Here is a 24337-nt window from a genome sequence, read left to right on the forward strand (position 1 = left end):
TATTTCTAGGATCCATTTGTCTGATGTTACAAGATGGCTGACAAAATAGGGAAGCCTGTCTCCAAACAACAGATAGGAAGGAATTTTGCAAGCTGGTCCAAAACTCTGGAGCCACATGTCAAATTTGAAGCCATGTATTCAAAGAAGAAGATGAGAACACAGATTGTTTGGAATTCAGTCTGCTACAAATATTGATACTGAGAATAAGTTGGCTGTTGGTGTTGTAGTTGCTGCCAACTATGAGCCAAGAAATATGATATAGTGGATAAAATTGCCTCTGCTAGCAAAAAGAAGAAGTAGGTCATCTCATTTTAGAAGAAAAATATAAATCAAGTGATCAAGCTGTAGATCTGGTCCCCTTTAATTTCTCAGAAAAATCATCTGTTTTGTTACTAACCAAACCATTGCCCTGAAAACAGAGTTCCTCAGCTTTAAACCTAGCATTCACAGCCAACAAAGAAGATCTTAATCATACATGTCTTCTAAGGATGACAACAGATGCCCTGGCCATTGAGTCAGAAGCATCAAAAGAAGCCCCAAGGTCATGTTTTGCCATGTTCTGACTTTCTGTGAGGACTGAATTGGCAAGTCTCCTCTGACCATCATATAAGTCTTGAACAAATGTAGCCATTCCCGCCCCCCAGATGAAACTGGTATCAGGACAATACAGCTAGTAACTGGCTGCTTTAATACCCCATGACAAAAAAGAGAAAGTATTCCTCCAATGGGAATCCAGTTTCTTCCCTTATCTACCAGCTGGAGTAGAATGGGTTTGACAATATCTAGATCTGTTACTTACTGCTGCAACCACCAAAGAATGAGGTGGGGCAGTATGAAAATATGATAACACTTCATGGGGGACCTGATACAGTTTTTCTATTTTCTTAGAGATGAAGGCAGGAAGCAGGAGAAGTGCAAACTACTTCAGCATGTTGCAAAAGTCCATCCCAAATAGGTAAAGATAAAGAGTCCTACTTCTTCAACAATCTCCTAAGATGTCAAATACTGGATGCAATGTTTCTTCTAAAGCAACAGAAGGTAAGTTCAAAGTAGATGCCATTCGATCCACCAACTCACAGAATTGTAATGCATCCTTTGAAAAGATAAAGCAGAAATAATGCCTACATTTTCATCAGGAGGCAACTCTGGCTCCGGTTCTGAATCCATCTGTTGTTGTTCCAAGAGAGAAAACAATTCCTCTTCTTCCTCAGCAAATGTATCAGGTAATATGGGATGGGCTGCAGACAGAACCAGAGGCAATCAGAATTGAAGAGACCATTGCAACCAGATCCTTCATAGCTTGAACCTCACCATCCAGTCAATTGGCTGTGAACAATTGAAAAATTCTTGAGGCAGGGTCCAGTAAGTCTCCCCAATAGTTAGGATCTGGAAACATGTGCATAGGATTGGGAGGAACAAACTCTCCATAAGGCTGCATCACTATAATTTACATCGACTTAACTATGCAGTGTAGACATAGCCTTAGTGAGTATCTCAGCCAAACCTGAATGGAATTTCATAGGGGAAAGAAAAGCTACCTCTCTCGCCTCAGGGCTTTCTCTCTGCAAAGGCATACTGCAAACAACAGAGGTGGAAGAGCTTCTAAAACAAATAATAAAGATTGCAGAATCTTTTAAAATGGAAAGTGTAAGGAAATCTAAATACAGACATCACTTAGCTGCTCTCTCTAAAACAACTTATCTAATTAAACTATTTAGCAAATAATTGAATGTTGTTGTTAAATGTCATGCCTACCCTTCATTTTCATATCATTATAATTTTCTTATTATCTATATTACTTTTCTTCTCTTTTTGGAGGGCTTTTGATACTCATGTAAAATAATTTCTAATTTAAAAATTGTATCTCTTAGGAACTATTTGCAGAATCACAGCAGTTAGATATGAAAAAGGCATTTAGCTCATCCAATCTATCAATCATTAAAATTTCCCATAAAGTAAAATTAATTATGGACAAGATAAAGCATTTGCTATCTTAATTATACATGTGGGGCTGTACTTCGAGTGAGTTACCAAGTGATAGGGCCCTCACCCATCACATCTGTGTTTTTAAGAATTATGGTTATGATAGGTATGCAACAATGTAAGCGCTCATAACAATAAACTGTAAGCATGATGTGTTTGGTTCACTTCTGAAAAATATCTAACTCAAAGTGCTGTGAGTGTCAATAAGTTATTAAATTATTATATGTGAATGAAAGAAACACCATCACTTTCCATCTATTAGATATTGTGTTTATCTGGTGAAGATTCATTTCAGTTAATTAAAGCTGAATCATTAACCTTTACAATTTTGGCAGGTGTCAGAAAGGATAACAAAGAAATAATGACAGTTGTTCAAGAACATGTTCAGAGCTGAATTTACTGCAAGCAGCACAGTATAAAAATAGCTAATATTTTATAAATGTGTTTAAAAAAGGAAGTGAAATAATTTGAACAGCAGCAGTTTCCAGTATAATCTAGACACACCCGAGTTATGTTATGAAGCTCTATAATTAAAGGTAGGTTAAGTTTTGCAATTAAAGGATGGATTCAACCTGTTTGTTATCTATGGAAAATACATTGTATTTTTCAGAAAATTATGCTATTGATTCTGAGTATGGAATGAATTTTTGATCATTTACAAGTAACTCTATTAAGTTTAGGAGTTTGCTTTAAATAACTTTAAAATGAGTCCTTTAAAAAAAAATTACAGGACATTTATTTGTCCCTAATGACCTCAATAACTGAATAATACATCTCTTCAAACTTCTTATATAGTTAAAACCAGGGCCGGCTCCAGGCACCAGCATATCAAGCAGGTGCTTAGGGCGGCCACTCCGGAGCGGGGTGGCACTTTCAAGTATTCGGCAGCAATTCGGGGGAGGGTCCCTCACTCCTGCTCGGAGCGAAGGACCTCCCGCTGAATTGCCGCAGATCGCGGCTTTTTTTTTTTTTTTTACTGCTTGGGGGCGGCAAAACCCCTGGAGCTGGCCCTGGTTAAAACTCACTGAAATTGTCTGCAGAGGCTCTGTTTGAAGTTTTATTATTTTTATTTTCCTTGTTATTCTTTCATAACTGAAAGTTGCTCTTTCAGAATAGACTAAAGAATAATGCTCTACTACAGAGAATTCCACAAAGCACTTTCAAACTGACTGCCACCTGTTATTTTTCTCAACAGGACTGACGCTACAGGTTACCCTTAGCAAAGATGTCTCCATTCCTCTCACTGATCTTCTCTGCTTCCTAACAGCATAGAGGGGTATCATCTTAGTTGAGGGTGGCCTGGCTTCATGCTCATTTGGAACAATGTAAAAGAGTGGCTCTTTTGAAGGAGGCTACTTAATGGAAGCAGGCCCATAGCTTAAGACCGCTGAGAACTATGGGACATGGTGACTATTGTCAATAAGTTTCATGAGTTTCTCAAAGATGAAGGTTTTATGTAGCAGCCTCCCCTGAGAGAAAGACTTTCAGTCACGAAAAATAGCAGCAAAAATGACCATTAATCCTAAATATTTATTTTAAAAACTACTTGTTGCACTGTATTTATTCAACAGAGGGGACAGGAGGGAAAGAGAAACTGGAATGTGTGCATTCAGGGGAATGTTGAGGGGGTTTAAGAGGAAAGAGAAATCTGGAGGATAGGAAGGAAGGGGAAACTGGTTTGTATTCTCAGGCTGCCCTTCATTCTACTCTGGTGAAATGAAGCCATAACCTAGCTGAACTGGCCAGTATGCTCTGGCTGCTTTATGCTGTTCCAAAGTGGCATAAAACAGCCAGAGCACTTCATGCCATGCTCCTTCCTGCATTATGTGCATACCTACACAAGAGTTATTGTTGCTTCTAAAAATATGTCACTTCTCACTTGATTTCCGCATTCCATCCAATGGAATGAGTTTGTATAGATTAAGGACAGAGGAGTCCATAGAGGCTTGGTTCCAGAGCAGTGTAAGCAGTTATAGGAGATAACTATAACAGCACAGCAGCCAACCCACTGCACCTTCATTTAATGGCAGACACTTCATAGGAGAATTCAAGGAAAACTCTGCAAAGTTCACTTCATAGAGTTCCTTGGGTCCTTTTGTTCCCTCTCCTTCAGGGTTTTACTGTGAAAACATACAATACATACTTTTGGTAAACGGTTCAATACCAAAAATACTACTGTAGAGAAGTTACCAAGAGATTTGCAAATTAAAATACGGTAAATAATCTTTGTAGCCCACATATTAGTAAACTCTCTTTCTTCCATTTAGGCCTTGAACATTCCTAGATTTCAACCTTTAACCTTTGGTGGATTTAATGTAATTTTAGGGAGTTAGACCCCCAATCCTGCACTGGGATACATGTAAGTGCAGGAGTCCAGATCACAATTCAGGATCACGTTTCATTTTCTGGACACACTTTTTTTTCCCCTTTAAAAGTAAGATAGGTGGGATAGTCAATACTAAGTCAATAGAACACAACAATATGCTGTGTTTTGCTTGTCTCACTCAATGTGCTGATGTGTGTAGAGGAAGGCAGAGGTTTGTATCACAAATATTCCTTTGTAATTACATTGACAGAGGCGATATTGGGTTGGGGAAATGCGGGGTCATGCCCCTTCTCCATATTTCTGCCTTCCGTTTAGCAAAGCTAAATGTTCCAAGGGGACCCATCCAGAGGGGCTGCTGCAGACTCTGCCTCACAGGGCAGTAGGGGTGCGAAAGGCCTCGGGCCACCTCTCACAGGTCCGCCCAGCAGCGAGGAGGCAGCAGCTCTCCCTGGCTGCGGCACTCACTGCTACATGGGGCTGCTTCTCCTTCCCTGCTGCTCGAGTCCTAACAATTCCCACTGCCTGCTTTGCAGACCATCCTGAGGTGAACACCCCATGCCTTCCCAGGGCAGAGGCTGCTCACCCACTCCTACAGCAGGGGCTGTGCCCAGGAAACTGCTCCCCTAACACTGCAGCATTAACTATAAGCTCTTTGAAACTTTTACTTGCTCTTGTTTATACAATCCTAGCACAACAGGACTCTTATTCTGATTGAGGCCCCTGGCTACTACTCGAGTGCAATTAATAAACATTAATAAGGAAATGTATACAAAGTGTGAACTGTGGCTTCCCACCCATACATATAAATCAAATAGCTAGGTAAGCAAATGAAGCACAAATAAGCAATTAAAAAAAGAAATTACCTTTAAAAAAAGATTTCAAAATTCCAAGGGCCTGAACAAGGTACAATTCAACACTGGGAACAGTGGCAAAATCTGGCCCAAAGGGATCATTTCAGAACATGAATTAAAAACATTTGTTTTCCAAATGACACAGCTATCATTTGTTATTTGCAATTTTTATCTTCTGAGAGGGGAAAATGTCCAATGTTATTTCTGTACTGATTATTTCAGTTTTTACATTTAAATGATGCAGCATATTGTGACAAGCACTATTTTATCATTTTTACTGCAATAAACAAAGCATTAATAACTTTTTTCAAAATATATTTTAACAATTAATTTAAGACATCTTGAAATATCCTTTACAGTAATAGGCATATTGTGTTCTTTTGCTCCGAGCTCTTATCTTTTTCTGCAGATTATTTTAGTTTAACTGTCAGTGGAGAACAATAGTGTTGTCATGTCCATCCAGAGATGAAGTCTTTTAAGAAATAGCTAAGATTAGCCCTTTTAAAAATGCATATGATATTTTTGCAAAGAAATCCACATGTACAAAAAAAAAAGTCTAAAATATACATGGCCTGAGAGCCAGGAGCTGCTGTTTTCTAATCCCAGATCTGACACTGATAGGCAGTCTGAAAAATGTGGATAATAATGCCCTTCCTTCCTAGGTATAGCTACTCTTTACCCAGTTTTACTAAACATTTTCTTCTGTTTTAAAATATATTATTGGTAGAATCTTTCAAAACAGAAGAAACTTCTCTACAATCACAGTAAACTATCTATTTGAGCAATTATACAAAGGTCTATCGCACATCCATTGTGGAGGAACATAAAAGTGAACACATTTTTTATCTAGGAATTCCTAGACCTGTGACTGACTCTTATTACACCAATCTCAGTCATTTTACTGGTGCCTTGCACTTCCCCGTCTGTTTGGTGAAACCACTTGACCATTGTCATATGCTTAAGACCAAATACAGCAAATAAATCAGTTCAGGAAACGCCCCCATGCCTGCACAGAGCCAGGCTGAAATCAATAAGGGTCCACACATGAGGTGTCAGTGAGATAGTCCCAAAGAGTGTACAAACTTTTAGCAAATCAAGTCCTCAGTCCCTGATTAAGGCCTTTAGGGACTAAAGCAATACAAATAAACAAATTATTCAAAAGCACCAGTTAGCATCATATTGCTGTGTCATTAAAGGCCCCCAAACAATGATTAGTGTCCCATTGTACTTGTCACTGTACCAGAAAACAACACAACGACCTTCCTGTGCCCTAGAGAACCCATAATCTAATATTTTACACTGTACAAAATATGTGAATAAATAGATGAATGAAGGGTGAGGATATGATTGAGGCAGCAGTAGAGCTCAGAACATTTCTTACTCATTTAATTTCCTTGCTTCTTTCACGCTGTCCCACCCTTCTGTGATACATGGGATGTGCCTCCTCTCTGCAGATACTGGAGGTGGTTCAGTGCTGTTGCTAGGCACTTGGCCAGGCCTCCTTGTGTACCCTGCCAGAACACTCATTCAATGCTATATAAAAATAACTCTCAACAGGACATTATTAAAGCAGCAACTAACTAAATAATTACGCAACTGCATGTAAAACTGCTCCTACCACCTCAATTATTGACTGAGAAATAAAAACAAAATAAATTTCCCTTGCTTAATAACATCATCCTCGGGTAGTAGACTTTTCGGAGCCGTTGCTAGCAGAAGGGAAATCACCTAATAAATATTGTACTCTGCAGCCCTGCATCTCCCACAGTTCTGAGGCACATCGGAAGTAGTGAGTAATGTAATCAGATAGGGAGGGAAGAAGAAAAAAATAAAACACAAAATGTATCCTATCAGAAATTTATTTTGGGACTACCTCATTCAGTACCTTCTTACCTAATGTAGGGAGGCGCCCTGGCCGCCTGCCGCGCCTGAGAAGGACGAGCCAGACCAGGCGCCGGAGTGGGCGGAGCCACCACCGCCTGTCCCCGCCCCCCAGAAGTCAAGGGGCGGGACAGGAAGTATAAAAGCCCGGCCCCAGCGCTCAGTTAGGGGAAGGCTGCCGGAGAGGACAGACGCCGGTGCTCAGGCTGCCGCTGGGCCCAGCCTTCCCTGTGCCCGGTATCCAGAGGAGTGCTGGCCTGACCTTCCCCGGGCCCGGTACCCAGAGGAGCTGCCGGAACTCCCCTACGCCCGGTATCCAGAGGAGCTGCCTGAGCGTCCCCTACTCCCGGTATCCGGAGGAGTCGCCTGAGCTCCCCTACGCCCGGTATCCAGAGGAGTCGCCTGAGCTCCCCTCCGCCCGGTATCCTGAAGAGCCCATGGTCTGGGACCCACTGGATGACGCCTGCGAGAGACAAGTACCTAGGGAGGGGGAGATTGGAAGTGTCCCGGGGGTAGCCGACCCCAGTCTGGCTCCAGGGGACCCCAAGCCAATGTCAGTGTGTTGTGGCCAGGATCCCCACTGACTGCAGCGAATCTTTGCCACTGCTAGGGCCCCGGGCTGGAACGCAGTGGAGTGGGAGGGCCTGCGTTCCCCGTACCACTCTTCCAAGGGTGGCAGACTCCCCCTTCCCCCTGGCCTGACCAGGGCTTGGATACTGTGTTTGCTCAGCCCTGCTGAAAGGCCTGAGCCTGAACTGCTACTGACCCATCCTGCCCAAGGGCCTGGGCTTAAATACTGTGTGTGCTCAGCCCTGCTGAAAGACCTGAGCTGGGACTGCTTGTTGCCCCACCCTGCTCCAGGGCCGGGCTTATAGACAGTGTGTTTACTCGGGCCCTGCTAAAGGGCCAGGACTCTGCCTTGTTCAGAGACTATTAGTTTGCTCAGCCCCTGCGGAGGGGTCTGAGCCCGAGACGGATTGCTGCCTGTAAGGAGGCGCCTTGGCTCCCTGCCGCGCCTGAGAAGGGCGAGCCCCTTACCAGAGCCTTGCACCTAAGGATGCCTCTGCAGTGGAATCGAAACCTACTGTATAGAGTTTGATAAATGTACTGTATGAGGATCATGATGCTGCTCTGCACATTTTCTCAAATGAGGCTCAAACATTCCCAACCCACAATGCCACTAGGAACCCTGTAGAGGAAGCCCAGATTCCTTCTGGGAACATTTTCTTGATATTTTGTGTGCCATCTGTGGCAAGATTTTAACATTTTGTTTGCAGCAACTTTGAGGCTCTATGGCCCTGGCATTTTGGATGGAATGAGACTAACAGAATCCAATAGGCATGTGTACACTACATGCTGGAGATTTTGCTCTAGAGAGCTATGAACATTTGTTTATGCCACAACCTTTCCAATGACTGCTGACTACCGAGACATGGAACAGAACAAAAAACAAACACACACATCTTGGGCAGAAATATTTCTGAAGTTCTAACGATATCAGTTTCCTTAAGAGAAGTGCAGCATAGATTCTCATATAGATGGAAGTACTAATTCTGAATCCCTGCATTTCGAAGGGCATGACAACTATAAAAGCAGTATGCCTAATTTAGCCATTATGATTAACCTTGACATCTAAAGCTATTCAGTTGAAGAATACAACGTATGGGCACGAAGAATACTGCTAGGGCTGGTACCTCTCTTTCTATGGTGCTTGGCTGTAAGACTCCATCCAAATCATCCTGGATAAACTTTAGTGTAACTGGGATCGTCATATGTGCTCCGCATAAATATAATTTTCTGGTTGAGTTTTGTTGGGATATCAAAAGTGAATCAACGAGGCTAACAGAAAATCCTTTCTGATTTCTATTTCTCTTTGAATACTCAGGCTAATAACTGTATGTGGTCCAGGTCCAGATGAATAAAGGCTTCCTCTTTCAAGAGATATAGTCTATTCTGCACGTGCAGTGGAATCGCCTTAGCTGTTTCTATCAGGTCCAAAAAAATCTCTCTGCTGGGTGAGTCAAGGACTAGAAAGATGATCCTCAGTGCTCTTTTCTTCTTCTATTTCAGCAAATCTTTTACACGTGCACAAGAGTCTCTCTGCCTGGGACATTATTTCCATTACTTGTAAGAGATGTTTCAACCTCTGGTTACTTCCTGATTGTGGAAAGGATATGAATTCATGCTTCAGATCATAACACAACCTTTAGTCAATAAGGTTTAGGAGGAAAATTTCTCTGTAGGAAGATTATTGCCTAATTGCTTACTACAGGGTTTCAGGAAACTCCCTCCAGAGTGGCTAGTACTAGCCACTGTCAGAGACAGCAAACTGGCCACTGATGTTAATTTTCATGTTCTTGTTCAGACTCACCCAATAGTGTTGCTTAATGAACCAAAAAGATATGTTGTCTGAGATTGTGGGAAATCCTATGGCACAAACTGTGAACTTGAGAAAGTTGATGCTTTCCCATAATCTCTAAATTATCTCTTCTTCTAGTCATGCAACCCAACTAAAGATGGTTGCTTCCATAGTGAGTAAGCCAGCGTGAAGAATGAACACTGGATTGGCAATCAGCACTTTCCTTACACTTATCTGCCCCACAAATGAATATTCAGACTTTATTTGGGAATTACATCTGATTCTGCATTGCAATCTGGTGATAGTAGGAATGAGATACAAAATAAAAGCAAATATTAAAATACTATTATCTGTTACCCTAATAAATACAAAGCATATTTAGATTTTTTCTTAAGCAATTAAGATATTCCTTACTAATATAAATTCCAAGTTAAATCCATAACCCAATTTTACATTATGCTATAAAATAAAAATATCCCAGCCACTTGTTATATTTTAATCTATATAAGTAAAATAATAACTGTGTGGACTTGTATTATATTGTGACTACACTCTCTTAAAATAGTGTAATAAAATAAATTATGACTGAGTTTAATCAAAACATTAAACACATGAATAGGCTCATTAATTTTCAGTATTAGCAAATAAGATATATGGAATGGAAAGTTATGTTTCACATTTCAAAACTAAAACTATATCTAAGCATGTTCACTGAACCTCGTTAGGAAGAAATTGTGCCCTGCTTAGCTTCAACAGTATAATTCCTATTTCGCAGAGATTTCCTTCATTGGTGGATACAGCAGATGCATCTCTTCACATTTTTATATGACTCTGATCTTGTCATCTACTAAGGTTTCCATACAGAAAGTCCCACTCCCATTACAGAACCCTGCCATTCAGACTGCTATAAGCACCTAGTCTTTACTAGGATCCCAGACCACAGAAGAAGATGTCATGAAGATTAAAATCCTAGAGATGAAGCAGGACCACAATTTTGGGGTGGTGACCCTACAGTGAATCTAATGAAGAGCTCCCTGCTTCCCACAAGGCAGATAGCCACTTGGAAGTGGGCTTAGACATTTTAATAGGAGAGATTCCACATGAGGCGTCTCCAGAGGTTTCTGGTAAAGTTACAGAACCATCCCAAACTGAATTCAGGATTAGGGTCCTAGTGTAAGCCTGGTGTTGAGGTTGCTGAAACAAAGAATGAATCTGAGGAGCATATTCATGGGTATATCTATTCATCCTCCAGGTCCTGAGGTACTCATGATGAATGTCAGTCTTCAGGGATGGGGATCACACTTAGGGAAAAAAACAGCATCTGAGATTGTGAGACCATGTCATGCAACAAGAAAAACAACAAAGGATCAGCTTTCTACAGCTCAAAGCAGTCAAGTCTGACTTTCAAATGTCCAAAGTTACATCACGAATGACCAGTCCAGTCTAATGCCTCCAACACTGAGAAATTTATCTCAATAACGAGAGATGAGAAACTAAAGTTCCAGTACTCTATTCACAGGTGATGGAGATAATTTCCTGGGAAGATGTAACCTTAGCTTCCATCAGAGTGGTTCATATAAAGGGAATACTAAACCAGATGGTAGCCTAGTTCAGCAGGCAATCCATAGAGAAATCAGAATAGAACCTGAACCAGAAGATATTCCGCCTAATTACAAACAGATTCAGCCACCTGAAAGTGGACCTGTTTGGCACAGAAAAGCTAGACCAATATTTCACAAGAGATGCAGATCTCAATCTCTAGACACAGATGCCTTTGCTCACAGATGGCCCAAAACTCTGCTCTATGAATTCCCACCCCTTGTTTTGTTAAGGAAGGTGGGGTTTTTTGTTTTTTGTTTTGTTTTAAAGATAGGAACTAGCAGATGTGTCACTATTAGCACTTACGTGGCTGAGATGGTTCTTGGACCTAATTTACTGGGCAGGGAGACCTGGATGTGCCATGAGCCCATTCTTTATGCAGATCTAGACCGTCTACTAATGACCACATGGATATGGAAAAGGAACTCCTAAACACTATATGCAGGGACATGCACAAGGAGGAGGGCAAACAGGGACCCCCAATAATAGTCAGGGGCAGAGAACTCTTCCAGCCCCAGGGCCGCAGCAGGGAGAGCAAGCGCCTACGGCCGCAGCGGGAGCTGACAGCTGCTCCAGTTCTGCAGTGGGGGTGGGTGGGAGGGAAGAGCACACTCCTCTGACCCCAGGCTGTGGTGGGGGGCAAAGAACATACCCCCCCAAAGGGGGTTAAATTTCAATTCCTGTGCACGCACCTGACTATATGATTTTCTCTAATGGTAGTAAATATTCTTCTGGCTTCTAGACGGATTTCAGCTCTAAAGAGGTATTCCTCTATTTGGTCACAATTCATCACATAGTTCAAGAATCCCAGAGTCCCAAGCATTCCAATTATCCTAATCTTGCTCTACAAAGGTTTGGACACAGAATTTTGGCCCAGCACTTTAGCGTATCAGGTTTCTACCCTCAGCAGTGTCCTATATGGAAAATCCTCTGGCTCCTTAGTTTCAAGATTTCTCAGGGCTGTTAGGCTAACACTTTTTCCCCAAAGTGAGATTGGCTCGTAGTGCTTCAAGTGCTTACAGTTCCCCTTTGAACCTTTGACATCTGTCACTCTCTTTAACTTGTCCATCAAAACTTGTTGCCATCACCTTAACCAGGGGAGTTTCGGAGATTGCGGCATTATCCATGCAACTCCATACTGCATTTTCTATAAGGATAAAATAATTTTCATAGAGTCCTTTGTACCGAAAGTGAACACATTTCATGTTTCAAAGAAAATAATCTTTCCTTAGTTCTATCTAAATCCCTGAATCCTACTGTGAAAAGATGACATAATCTGGTTATTTGTAAAGATCTAGCTAAAGTGTACTGAATCAAAAAAGATCAGGATCAATGTTTGTCTCTATTCACCCAAGGTCCAGGCCTCAAAGCATCTAAACAATCTCTGGCAAAATGAATCAAATTATGCATTGTGGAGACATACAAGGGGTCAGGCAGGTTTGTTCTTCAGGGAAACAAAAGCTCACTCTACAAGATCCTTAGGAGGTCGAGGCTGTGTGCCTCATATAGCCAGGGTAGAGGCTAAGGGTACAAAGTACAAGCACAGGTACTGCTAGGCAAAATTCTCCAACTCTGGTGCACCGGGCATGCACATACCTACATGGAATACATGGCTGCATCTATCTGAAGAAATACAAAATAAGGTTGTGCAAGAACCACTAGCAAAATTAAAGTTCTGATGCAACTATTGTCACCAAGAAACTATAGTAGTTTGAGGTTTACTTTGCTGTTCTCATTTCAGGCAAAATTTAGTCGGCCTTCCTTAATTTATATTAAATTCAAAGGAGCAAATTTTGACTGAATTAAGACTGCAGATTGTTCCTATTTAAACATTTGGGGAAAAAATGTATTTCTATAGAGATTTAACAGTAAAATAAAAAAGTGTTCTGTAGTACTTTCATTAATGCTAAAAATACTACAATAAATACTGTCATATGAACCATATGACATTAATGTTGGGCAGTGCTGGAAATGAGGAGGACAGTATAGGTGATGATACCTCTCCATCTCACTACTTCTGCCAGCTGTAAACTGGAAAAAGCTGGAGCATACCATAACTTCTGAGGGGTACACAAACACTTACTTTCCAATTCAAGCACTCCTGATGAGGCTAGGCTCACCTTTACTATCCCAGAAATAAAAGATGTATCTAATATACAAGATACAGAACAAACTAAAAAATAAACTATGGACACAGGTCACCCACTCTTATTCATGCTAGTAGTTCCTGATTCAACTAATACCACTGAAACTAATGGCAGTGCTCATGGAGCATGGTATATTCCAATGTGAGTAAAAGAGTAATAAAATTGAGCCCTATGTTAATACATTAGGGTGACTCACTTATACACAAAAGATGTTAGAAAATGCAAAAATTAAGGTTTTCACAGTAACATTATGTACATGGGATCCACAATCCTGGTCTGTGTCCTAGCTGCGCTGGGCATAACTTGGGGTGGGAAATGCAAGTTCCTGAGGTAAAGTAGAGTACATCTCTCAATGCTCTGCTCAGTGCTGGTTATCCACTGTCTACCCACAACCAGGGATTACTGGATGTAGCGATGCCACAGACACAAGTATGCTAGGTTCTGTGAGACGTCTCCATCTCTCTCCACCCGCAAACTTTCTGGATACTTTGCACCTCCAGAGAAGCATGAGGAAAACTGAAAGGAGGCCAAGTTCTGGTATAGGATGTATATTTATATTTAAATAGTCTAATTAATAAACAAAAATATATATGCATTGTAGCTGAGTTAATGTTACTGAATAAATTTAGAGCTTTTGCATTTCCTGAACGTTTAGTTTTGAAATATGTAAAGTTAAGTGCTACAATAACAAAAGCAGATTTTTATGGGGGGTGGAGAGTGTTTGTTTTTTGGGAGGATTTTTTGCATTCAATTTTTTTCTTATTTTCTAAGGAAATGGAAAGATGCAGCTGTCCATTTATGTTAGTCTGCAAGTGGTCCAAACTAGCACATGGTTCACTGAAACAAATTGGGTGGCAGGGAAGAGAGAGTTCCCACTTTTATTGTTATTGTTTAGCTGCTGCATTTGTCTTCCAAGCTAGATTCACAAGGCAGCATGTCTGAAAAAGCAACACACGAAGGCAACATAAAAAGACAAATATAATTTGCATTTTTGGAAGACTGCTGTGTGTTTTAATGACACATTTACATTTCTCATTTGCACTGTGATGCAACAAACAACAAGGTAGGGATACATCAGGCTCTGTTAAAATCTTAGCAGATACCTAGACCTATCTGATATTTCAATACTTATAATATTTTTTAATTTAAAATTTTCTGCATACCTAGCAGTCTATTACGCAGCAAGGACTATTTCCAGACAGTTTTGAGGTATGCTTTCTTTTGTCTTTCCCTCCATCCCAACCCCCACCCCACTCATTTCTAAAGTCTTTCTGGGTCAGAAATACCATAAAAGATTAAAAGGGATTTTGTTTTATTTTTTTCCCCAATCTCCAATAAATCTAAAATAGCTGAATGGACTTTTCCTCAATATTTCTAAAAAACCAAAACAACCTCATTCAGCAGCCAAATGAGTCAAGTTGCTTCTTTCATAGTATTTACATATAAAAATAATTCCTTTTAAACATAGAATCTGAACCATGAACACCTACATTTAGAAATATTCATGCATGCATTATTTGGATAATGACACAGAGAGCACACTTATAAAGTCTGTGGATGGTACCAAGTTGGGAGGGGTTTCAAGCACTTTGGAGGACAGGATTACAGTTAGGTTTAGGGAGAGAATGATACAAATACAAAATGAGAAAGAAGGAGTACTGCAGAAAAGGATCTGGGGCTATAGTGGATCACAAACTAAATATGAGTCAACAATGTAATACTGTTGCAAAAAAAGCAATCATCATTCTGGGATGTATTAGCAGAGTTGTAAGCAAGACATGAGAAAATTCTTCCACTCTATTCAGCACTGATGAGTCCAGAGGAGAGCAGTCAAAATGACTAAAGGTCTAGACAACATGATCTATGAGGAAAGATTGGAAATATTGGGTTTGTTTAGGTTGGAGAAGAGAAAACTAAGTGGGGGCATGATAACAGTCTTCACGTATGTAAAAGGTTGTTATGAAGAGAGTGATCAATTGTTCTCCTTACCCACTGAGGACATGATGAGAAGTAATGAGCTTAAATTGCAGCAAAGGAGATTTAGGTTAGACATTAGGAAAATCTTCCGAACTGGAAGGACAGTTAAGCGTGGGAACAAATTACCTAGGGAAACTGTGGAATCTCTGTCATTGGAGGTTTTTAAGAACTTATTAGAAAAACACCTGTCACAGATGATCTAGATAATACTTAGTCCTGCCTCAGTGCAGAAGACTGGACTAGATTTATTGAGGTCCCTTCCAGTCCTATGATTCAATTTAGCCACTTTGTTTATGAATAAGAACTAATGGAGAATTACTGATTCATTAATCTACAGGCAGATACATAAGACCTTGATTTAGTAAATCTAAACTTTGGTTGATTTAAAGAGACTATCCAAAAAGTACAACCATATATATATATATATATAATTCCATATATCAATACTTTATTTGTTTTACTTACATATCTCTGTGACCCATCATATTCACACCTCTCTATTTTTCCCAGGCTGCCATCTGAAAAGTAGAGTTTCTCTGCACTGTGATCAATGGTAAGTCCATTTGGTGTGAGGATATCAGTACTGATAATAACCTGTGCATTTTTCCCAGAAAGGGTAGATCTCATGATGCTTGGATGCTGCTCATTCCAGTTAGTCCAAAACATTAAACTGTATTAACATCAAAATAATAATAAAAAGCTTTAAGCTAAACTTGTTATTTTACTTCCTATATTAATTCTACTTATAAATTAAGAATCTGAAAAAAACATGTACCTTCAAATATAGTTATAGTTTATATAGTATTTTCAATTAAATTATAATAAAGATCAATTATTGCAGTTTATCCTGTTTTAATGAGTGATCTATGATTCTTATGATCTAATATTTTAAATAGTGCACTATTCTCTAAATTATGCAAATCAATTATTTGTAACAATGGAAAACAGGTATGACAGTCAATAATTTTCAAATTATAATAGATCCTTGACTCATATGCGAGCATGGACTTTTTGTCTTCCCACAAATCTTTTGATTTTTTATCCTCAATTCTGTCACCTGTGATTTTTTTTCTCTCTAAACCAGGGAAAATCCATCTACACAGGGCCCTCCTCACATCACTTATGCCCTGTAGTGAGAGACATGCTACAAGGAGAGTAGATGCTGAAAAACCACAAATGGGGTCTCTAGGGTCTGCTTACTCAGACTTTAGTGGATGATGTATATTTCACAAGAAGAACATACCTCTCAATTTACATAAAGTTACTTCAGAATCTGTGCTAGATTACTGACTGAAATGACTTAGGTTTTAATGTGCCATAAGAGAAGTTCAATTATATATATATTGATTTGACTCTCAATGGTACATGCCCTCCTAAGACACAGCAATTTTTTTAAAATTCTACCTTTACAAGTCTACATTTAAGCACCCATTTGCCCTTTGACTAGGACATTTACATGGGCACATATATTAGTAAGACAAGAAACTGAAGTTTTATTTTAAGACTGTAAAATATTTGTATTTCCAGCTTTTACATAAGAAATTTGAACTGTATATTACAGAAGCGAACAGCTCAATGGAGAATTCTTATCCTTTCTGTTCTACCATAAATATTTCAGGCAGGTTTTCTTATTTTTTCAAACATCAGCCTGAAGGGTTTTTGGTGAAGCATAGTACAAAAACATTTCAGCATGATCGTCTATCTAAAATATTATTTGTATTAAATGAAACATTTTAGGATTTCTGGAAATGTTTTAAAAAATAAAAGCACGCAATTTGGCTCCTGAAACTATATTTAGGCATCTGCCTGATCTTCAAAAGTGCTGAGTACCACAGTTTTCACTTACATGAACGGGAGATGCTCGATGCTCAGCACTTTTGAAAATTCAATAACCAGTAATATAGATGTGATACGTACTTTTGGCATTCATCAAGCGCCAATACATGTGGATGATCATCTTCAGACATTGTTATTACTGCTTCCCTGTTGAAAGCTCCTCGTCGTTTCTGGTCAACTGTATGTCTTGTGATAGATGATGTAGTAGAGCTGGTCCAATAGAGAGTATCCCAAGCTCTATGATAGGCAAGTCCTTCCACAGAACCTACATCTGATAAAGACAATTACAAAGAAAAAAAAATTACTTCTTGCTAGCAAAGAAGGGGAATTTTTTTCTCAATAACACAGTGGTTCAGATATTTTAGCTCTTCACATGTCCCACTTTTTTTATTCCAACATCACACATTGAGATCCAGAGAGATTAAATGATGTATCTTAGGTCACACACAAAGTTTGTGGTGGAGCTGGGCTTGAAATCCAGATCTCGTGTCCCACTATAGCATGTTAAACAGAAGATAATTTCCCCCCTCTACACGGTCATTCCTCTCTTATCTTACCTTAGTAACTTTCAAACTAAAAATGTTGTCAGGATCTTTAAGCTTATATATTTTTTCCCCAAGAAACACTTTCTCTGTCCCAAATTATTTTAAAGTTTCCTATCACTCAGATGCAAACAAATGGCACAATAGGGAGTAGGAGATGGTGGAACTGCAACAACTTACCAGGGAAGGAAAATAAAGAATGGATTTATCTAACTTTTCATCTAACTCACAATATCCATGATTCACAGGAAGCTTCAGTTAAGTCCCTTCCTATTCCCATTGTTTACTTATGACCTGATTTTAAGATTCACTGTGCACTCGCCATTTCCACTGAAAGCTATGGAGGACTTATAAAAATCAATCCATTCAACATTTCATCATCAGTTTAAAGAAAATAAAGGAAAACCATGGAAGAATATACAAATATCATCTGGTGCTAAACATATATGATACAAAACTCCTGTGAACTGTTAAATCCATTAATATAATATTTTTAGTACAATACTGCCAGCCAATATTTAAAAAATGGGGACCTTTTATGCAACAAGTAGTCAAGTGAAAGTCTACAACTGACACTGAAGGCAGTGAGTTCACTTTTTTTCCTCGCTAATTATACTTATTATTAAACAGTATCTGAGTACATATTTCTAAATTTAGATATCCATTTGCATTACATGGATGAGAGATTTCTTTTTTTCAATGTTAACTAATTGTTTGTTTCCATATCTGAAAATGTTCAGAGAAACCTCCCGCATCAAAATACATCTTTTTTTTTTAAAGAAACTATTGTACTGTGCTCTATCATCCTATGTGAAAAATGTGAGGAAGAAACAAAAGCAAATGAAATTAATAGCCAGCTAAGGAATACCTTTAATACTGTCAAGAAAAGATAAATTGCAGACTACCGATTCTAATAAATAAAAGTGACACTGGAAGAAACTGGAGTAATTATTTCTTACTATTGCATTCCCAATCACTTAGGCAACATAACTAATACTCTGATTGTTTTATCTATTTAGTATTTAACATAAAAACAGATTTAGGCAGAAAGTTAGATGCAATGTATTACATTTCTAGATTTTTCTTCAATGGTTCATTTTATAATATGCAGTATTTATTATCTGGATTATTATTGTTTATATTTGGCATTGGGGAGGGTATTATTTTCATGCTACAAGTAATCTATAGAGAACAGACACTCATCAAAGTAAGTTAATTTACTTTATCTACAGTAGTTCATAAACACGAGGCAACAAAACCATATTTGCTATGAATGTGTCACTTTCACTGATGCATACAATATTTTTTTTCAAAAGTCTCTAGAGCTGATCCTGGCACTTACAGGCCAGAAAGCTTATATTCAGTACCAGGCAAAGTTGTTGAAACTATAGTCAAGAACAGAATTATCAGTCACACAGATGAACAATATATGTTGGGGAAGAGTCATTGTGGCTTTTGTAAAGGGAAATCATTACTCAGATTTCTACTAGAATTCTCTGAGGGTGTCAACAAGCATGTGGACAAGGATGATCCAGTTGAGATAGTATACTTGGACTTTCAGAAAGCATTTGACACTGATCCATACAAAAAGGCTCTTAAGCAAAGTAAGCAGTTATGAGATACGATGGAAGGTCCTTTCATGGATCAGTAACTGGTTAAAAGACAGGAAACAAAGGATAAGTGAGAATAAATGGTCAGTTTTCACAGTGGGGAGAGGTAAACAGAGGGGTCCCCCAAGGATCAATACTGTTCAACGTATTCATAAATGATCCTGAAAAGGGAGTAAACAGTGAGGAAGCAACATTTGCTGATGATACAAAATTACTCAAGGTAGTTAAGTGCAAAGTTGATTGTGAATAGTTACAAAAGGATCTCACAAAATTGAGTAACTGGGCAAAAATTTGACAGAGGAAATTCAGTGTTGATAAGTGCAAAGTAATGCACATTGGAAAACATAATCCCAACTATACATACAAAACGAAGAGGTCTAAATTAGCTGTTACCACTCAAGAAAGAGATGTTGCATCATCATAGGTAGTTTTCAGAAAACATCTGCTCAACATATACCACATCAGTCAAAAAAAACCCTAACAAAATGTTAGGAACCATTAAGAAAGGGATAGATAATAAGAAACAAAAATGTCATAATGTCAACATGTAAATCTCTGGTACACCCACACCTTGAATACTGCATGCAGTTTGTGTCACCCCCATCTCAAAATAGATATATTAGAATTGGAAAAAAGTACAGGGAAGGGCAACAAAATTATCAAGGATAGGGAATAGCTTCAAAGTGGGTATTCACCCACGAAAGCTCATGCTGCAAAACGTCTGTTAGTCTATAAGGTGCCACAGGATTCTTTGCTGCTTCTACAGAACCAGACTAACACGGCTACCCCTCTGATAATTAAAATACTGTGACTGTTCAACTTAGAAAAGAGACAACTAAGGAGGGATATGATAGAGGTTGATAATATCACAAATGGTTTGGAGAATGTGAATAAAGAAGTGTTATTTACCCCTTCGCATAATACAAGAAAGAGAGATCACCCAATGAAATTAATAGGCAGCAGGGTTAAAACAAGCATAAGGAAGTCCTTCACACAACACACCATCAACCTATGGAATTTGTTGCCAGGAGATGTTGTGAAGGCCAAAAGTATAATTGGGTTAAAAATAATTTGTTCGTGGAGGATAGGTCCATCAATGGCTATTAGACACGATGGCCATGAATGCAAGCCTAGAGCCATGTTCTGTCTCTAAACCTCTAACTGCCAGAAGCTGGGACTGGATGACAGGGGATGGATCCTTGATAATTGCACTTTTATGTCAATTCCCTCTGAAGCGTCTGGCACTGGCCAGTGCTGGAAACAGAATACTGGGTTAGATAAACCATTGCTCTGAGTGGTATGGCCTTTCTTATATTCTTATTATCTACTTTTCTGAAATTTCTCCCTCTGGCTACTTTTTTTCAGAGTTTCCCCTAGCTAAACTTTCATGCCATGTCAACAAGGAACCACTTGTATCACTATTGAGCTAAAGCATATGATATTCACTCATGGTCAATATATTTCCTCAGTTACTGCAGTACATAAAGAAGATACATGTTCAAGATGTCTTTCATTTTCTTTTTATAAGGGATAGTGACCTCACAGAATACTTTATTACAATATGGTGCCAGCTTAAAAAGAAATATACATATGTATATGGATCTATTAAAGCAAATATTAAAAAAAAGATAATTAAAAGCACAGAATTATTCTCCTCTGAAGATTTATAATTAACATGGATTTTTACTCTTGGGTCTTAGTTGCCTATAACAAGATAAGAAAAAAATCAATTCTAGCCTATCTTGTTATTTGCCTTTCTTCTAATAATGTCTCTACTACTCCTTTCAGATGGCTTGGACACTCTTGTTTTATAGACTGGAGGAAGTGCAAGGGCTTTTAAAGAAATACTTGGGATGTCGATCCTGTCCACTTGACCTAACAGCCTGGAAAAAAGATTTCTTCAAAAGCTGTAGCAATTAGATAGATAGATAGATATAAAATTGAAAAGTCAAACCTCATGAGAGACAGGACTCAAACATCGAAGACATTACTAGAAAGAGAAAATTAGCAAGAAAGAAAATTTTTTAGTCTTCTGAATAACATCTCCACTAATCTTCACTGATTGGAAGAACATGCAGTGATAAAAGAGATGGAACAATGCAGGGGTGGATTTTAGGAGAAAAATCCCTAAGAAAAATCCATAGGAACACATAGGGAAAAGACTACTGATTGAAGCACCTTCCACCAAAAGGAGATGTCTGAATATACATGAAGGTTGGGCTTGCCTTTGGTGATTTGGTTTCTTGAGGTTGTGTATGCTTTTGCTATAAAACAACAAATCTGTCTGATAAAAGAAGTGATAGAAGAATTTTTATGTTTGCATTTTAAGTAAAAGAAAAAACGGAATTTATTTCTGTACTGTTTATTTCAATTTAGTAGGATCCTCTCAAAAGCTATGCTCTCAGGTGTAAATTGAGAGATTCTGGATACCAAAACAGGCCTTTAGACAAAAGGTCCTTTCTTGGAGGTACAGGTAGTTTAGGAAGTTGGATATCTAATGTCTCCCCAATCAGTTAAAAAATTACTCTCTCTAAAATTTTGTTCTTTCCAATATACAGTTAAACCCTGTTATCTCGACGGCCTAGGGGTTTGCCAAAAGCCATCGAGATAACCAATGATCGAGATAAACCCCTATCCACCCCCCCACCCCCTCCCTGCCCCCTTACCGCGCTGCCTGCACGTGGCTGGATCCGGCAAAGCGGAGCCGGGCGGACAGACGGACGGACGGGCGGGCGGGGAAGCGGAGCCGGCGGGCGGGCGGCAGGCGAAGCCGGGACCAGGTATGTGGGGCGGGGACGGGCAGGGACCAGGTATGCGGGCCGGGCGGGGACAGGCAGGGACCGGGTATGCGGGGCGGGGAAGCTGGGACCTGCGGGCGGGGAAGCGGAGCCGGCGGGCGGGCGGCAGGAGAAGCCGGGACCAGGTATGTGGGGCGGGGACGGGCGGGGACCAGGTATGCGGGCCGGGCGGGCGGGCGGGGACAGGCAGGGACCGGGTATGCAGGGGCGGGGAAGCGGGGACCGGCGGGCGGGGAAGCGGAGCCGGCGGGCGGGCGGCAGGAGAAGCCGGGACCAGGTATGTGGGGCGGGGACGGGCGGGGACGGGCAGGGACCAGGTATGCGGGCCGGGCGGGCGGGCGGGGACAGGCAGGGACCGGGTATGCGGGGGCGGGGAAGCGGGGACCGGCGGGCGGGGAAGCGGAGCCGGCGGGCGGGCAGCAGGAGAAGCCGGGACCAGGTATGTGGGGCGGGGACGGGCGGGGACGGGCAGGGACCAGGTATGCGGGCCGGGCGGGCGGGGACAGGCAGGGACCGGGTATGCGGGGCGGGGAAGCGGGGACCGGGGGGGGGTAAGCGGAGCCGGCGGGCGGGCGGCAGGAGAAGCCGGGACCAGGTATGTGGGGCAGGGACGGGCGGGGACGGGCAGGGACCAGGTATGCGAGGGCGGGCGGGCGGGGACAGGCAGGGACCGGGTATGCGGGAGCGGGGAAGCGGGGACCGGCGGGCGGGGAAGCGGAGCCGGCGGGCGGGCGGCAGGAGAAGCCGGGACCAGGTATGTGGGGCGGGGACAGGCGGGGACGGGCAGGGACCTGCTCTGCCGGGCGGGCGGGCGGGCGGGGACAGGCAGGGACCGGGTATGCGGGGCGGGGAAGCGGGGACCGGCGGGCGGGGAAGCGGAGCCGGCGGGCGGGCGGCAGGAGAAGCCGGGACCAGGTATGTGGGGCGGGGACGGGCGGGGACGGGCAGGGACCAGGTATGCGGGCCGGGCGGGCGGGGACAGGCAGGGACCCGGTATGCGGGGGCGGGGAAGCGGGGACCGGCGGGCGGGGAAGCGGAGCCGGCGGGCGGGCGGCAGGAGAAGCCGGGACCAGGTATGTGGGGCGGGGACGGGCACGGACCAGGTATGCGGGCCGGGCGGGCGGGCGGGGGGGACAGGCAGGGACCGGGTATGCGGGGCGGGGAAGCGGGGACCGGCGGGTGGGGAAGCGGAGCCGGCGGGCGGGCGGCAGGAGAAGCCGGGACCAGGTATGTGGGGCGGGGACGGGCAGGGACCAGGTATGCGGGGCCAGGCGGGCGGGGACAGGCAGGGACCGGGTATACGGGGGCGGGCGGGGAAGCGGAGCCGGGCGGACGGGCGGGCGGCGAAGCGGGGAACCGCGGGGCTGGGGAGCGGGCGGCTGGGGACACGGTGGGTCGGGGACGCGGGGAGCCGGGCGGCTGGGGACGCGGGAAGCGGGCGGCTGGGGAACCGCGCGGCTGGAGAGCCGGGGAGCCGGCGGCTGGGGACGCGGGAAGCGGGCGGCTGGGGAACCGCGCGGCTGGAGAGCCGGGGAGCCGGCGGCTGGGGACACGGTGGGTCGGGGACGGGCTCGAGATATTAGGGTTCGGCAAATCGACATAACGGATGAGAAACTCATAAGCCAAAGAGGGAGTCTGGCGGTTCCACTTGTAAACCGTCGACTTAACAGGATTGGCAAGTTAACCGAGGTCGACATAAATGGGTTCGACTGTATTGAAATTTCTCTGAACTACAGGAATGGGTGGAGGACACCACTTTTCAGACACAATTTATGACCACTGGTTTGTGAGCATAGATTTTACCCCGAGAGAGGTATTGTTTTCTGTAAATCATGGATTTTGTGAATTAGATGGAAAGTAACCTTATGCACAGGTGAAATGAAATGAAATTGACCATTAAAGCTATAGGTAGCCGGTACCAATCAGAAAAGTCCAAAGGTTTCTCTACTTCATGACAGGGACCAGCCCTGCAGCTAGGTGGCCTCAGGAATGTAGCCTGAAGCCACCTTTGTGCCCTGCCTACCCCGAAAAAAACTGATCAGACAAGGCAGTTCTGCAGAAACTCAGAATAGGGTCCTATGAATTTTAACATACAAAGACAAAATGCAGTACAAATAGTTATCAAATAAATGTTATTCAAGTGTTAGAACAAAGACTCCTAGAAAGCTATGCCATGGTGCCATTTATGGAAATATGCAATCTGTTTTAACGTAAGACAAAGACTACAGTTGGTGAAAAAAATCTTATCGTATTTGTAAAAGATATGATCGAAATGGCAAAGAACCAATGAGACAGTGATGACACTGTTTCATCTGAAGGAGGGTAGATTTCATACAGTGTTAACAGAAAAAATGAAAGAAACATCAATATAAAGATGATACTAGCGGGATATTGAACAAAATGATGTTCATCAACAAAAAGATGATCA

General features: G+C 41.8%; 1 protein-coding gene across 1 annotated transcript in view; it reads right to left on the bottom strand.

The window, feature by feature from the left end:
• Positions 1-24337, bottom strand: part of LRP1B (LDL receptor related protein 1B) — a 1288869-nt gene that overhangs the window by 282847 nt on the left and 981685 nt on the right. The window contains exons 44-45 of the mRNA XM_045032831.1: positions 17041-17230; positions 15589-15793 (exon numbers count right to left, since the gene is read on the bottom strand). Coding sequence (XP_044888766.1) covers positions 15589-15793; positions 17041-17230 — 395 coding nt within the window. The remainder of the gene's footprint in view (positions 1-15588; positions 15794-17040; positions 17231-24337) is intronic.

This window comes from Mauremys mutica, chromosome 10 (assembly GCF_020497125.1).
Source record: "Mauremys mutica isolate MM-2020 ecotype Southern chromosome 10, ASM2049712v1, whole genome shotgun sequence".
Taxonomy (NCBI): Eukaryota; Metazoa; Chordata; order Testudines; family Geoemydidae; genus Mauremys; species Mauremys mutica.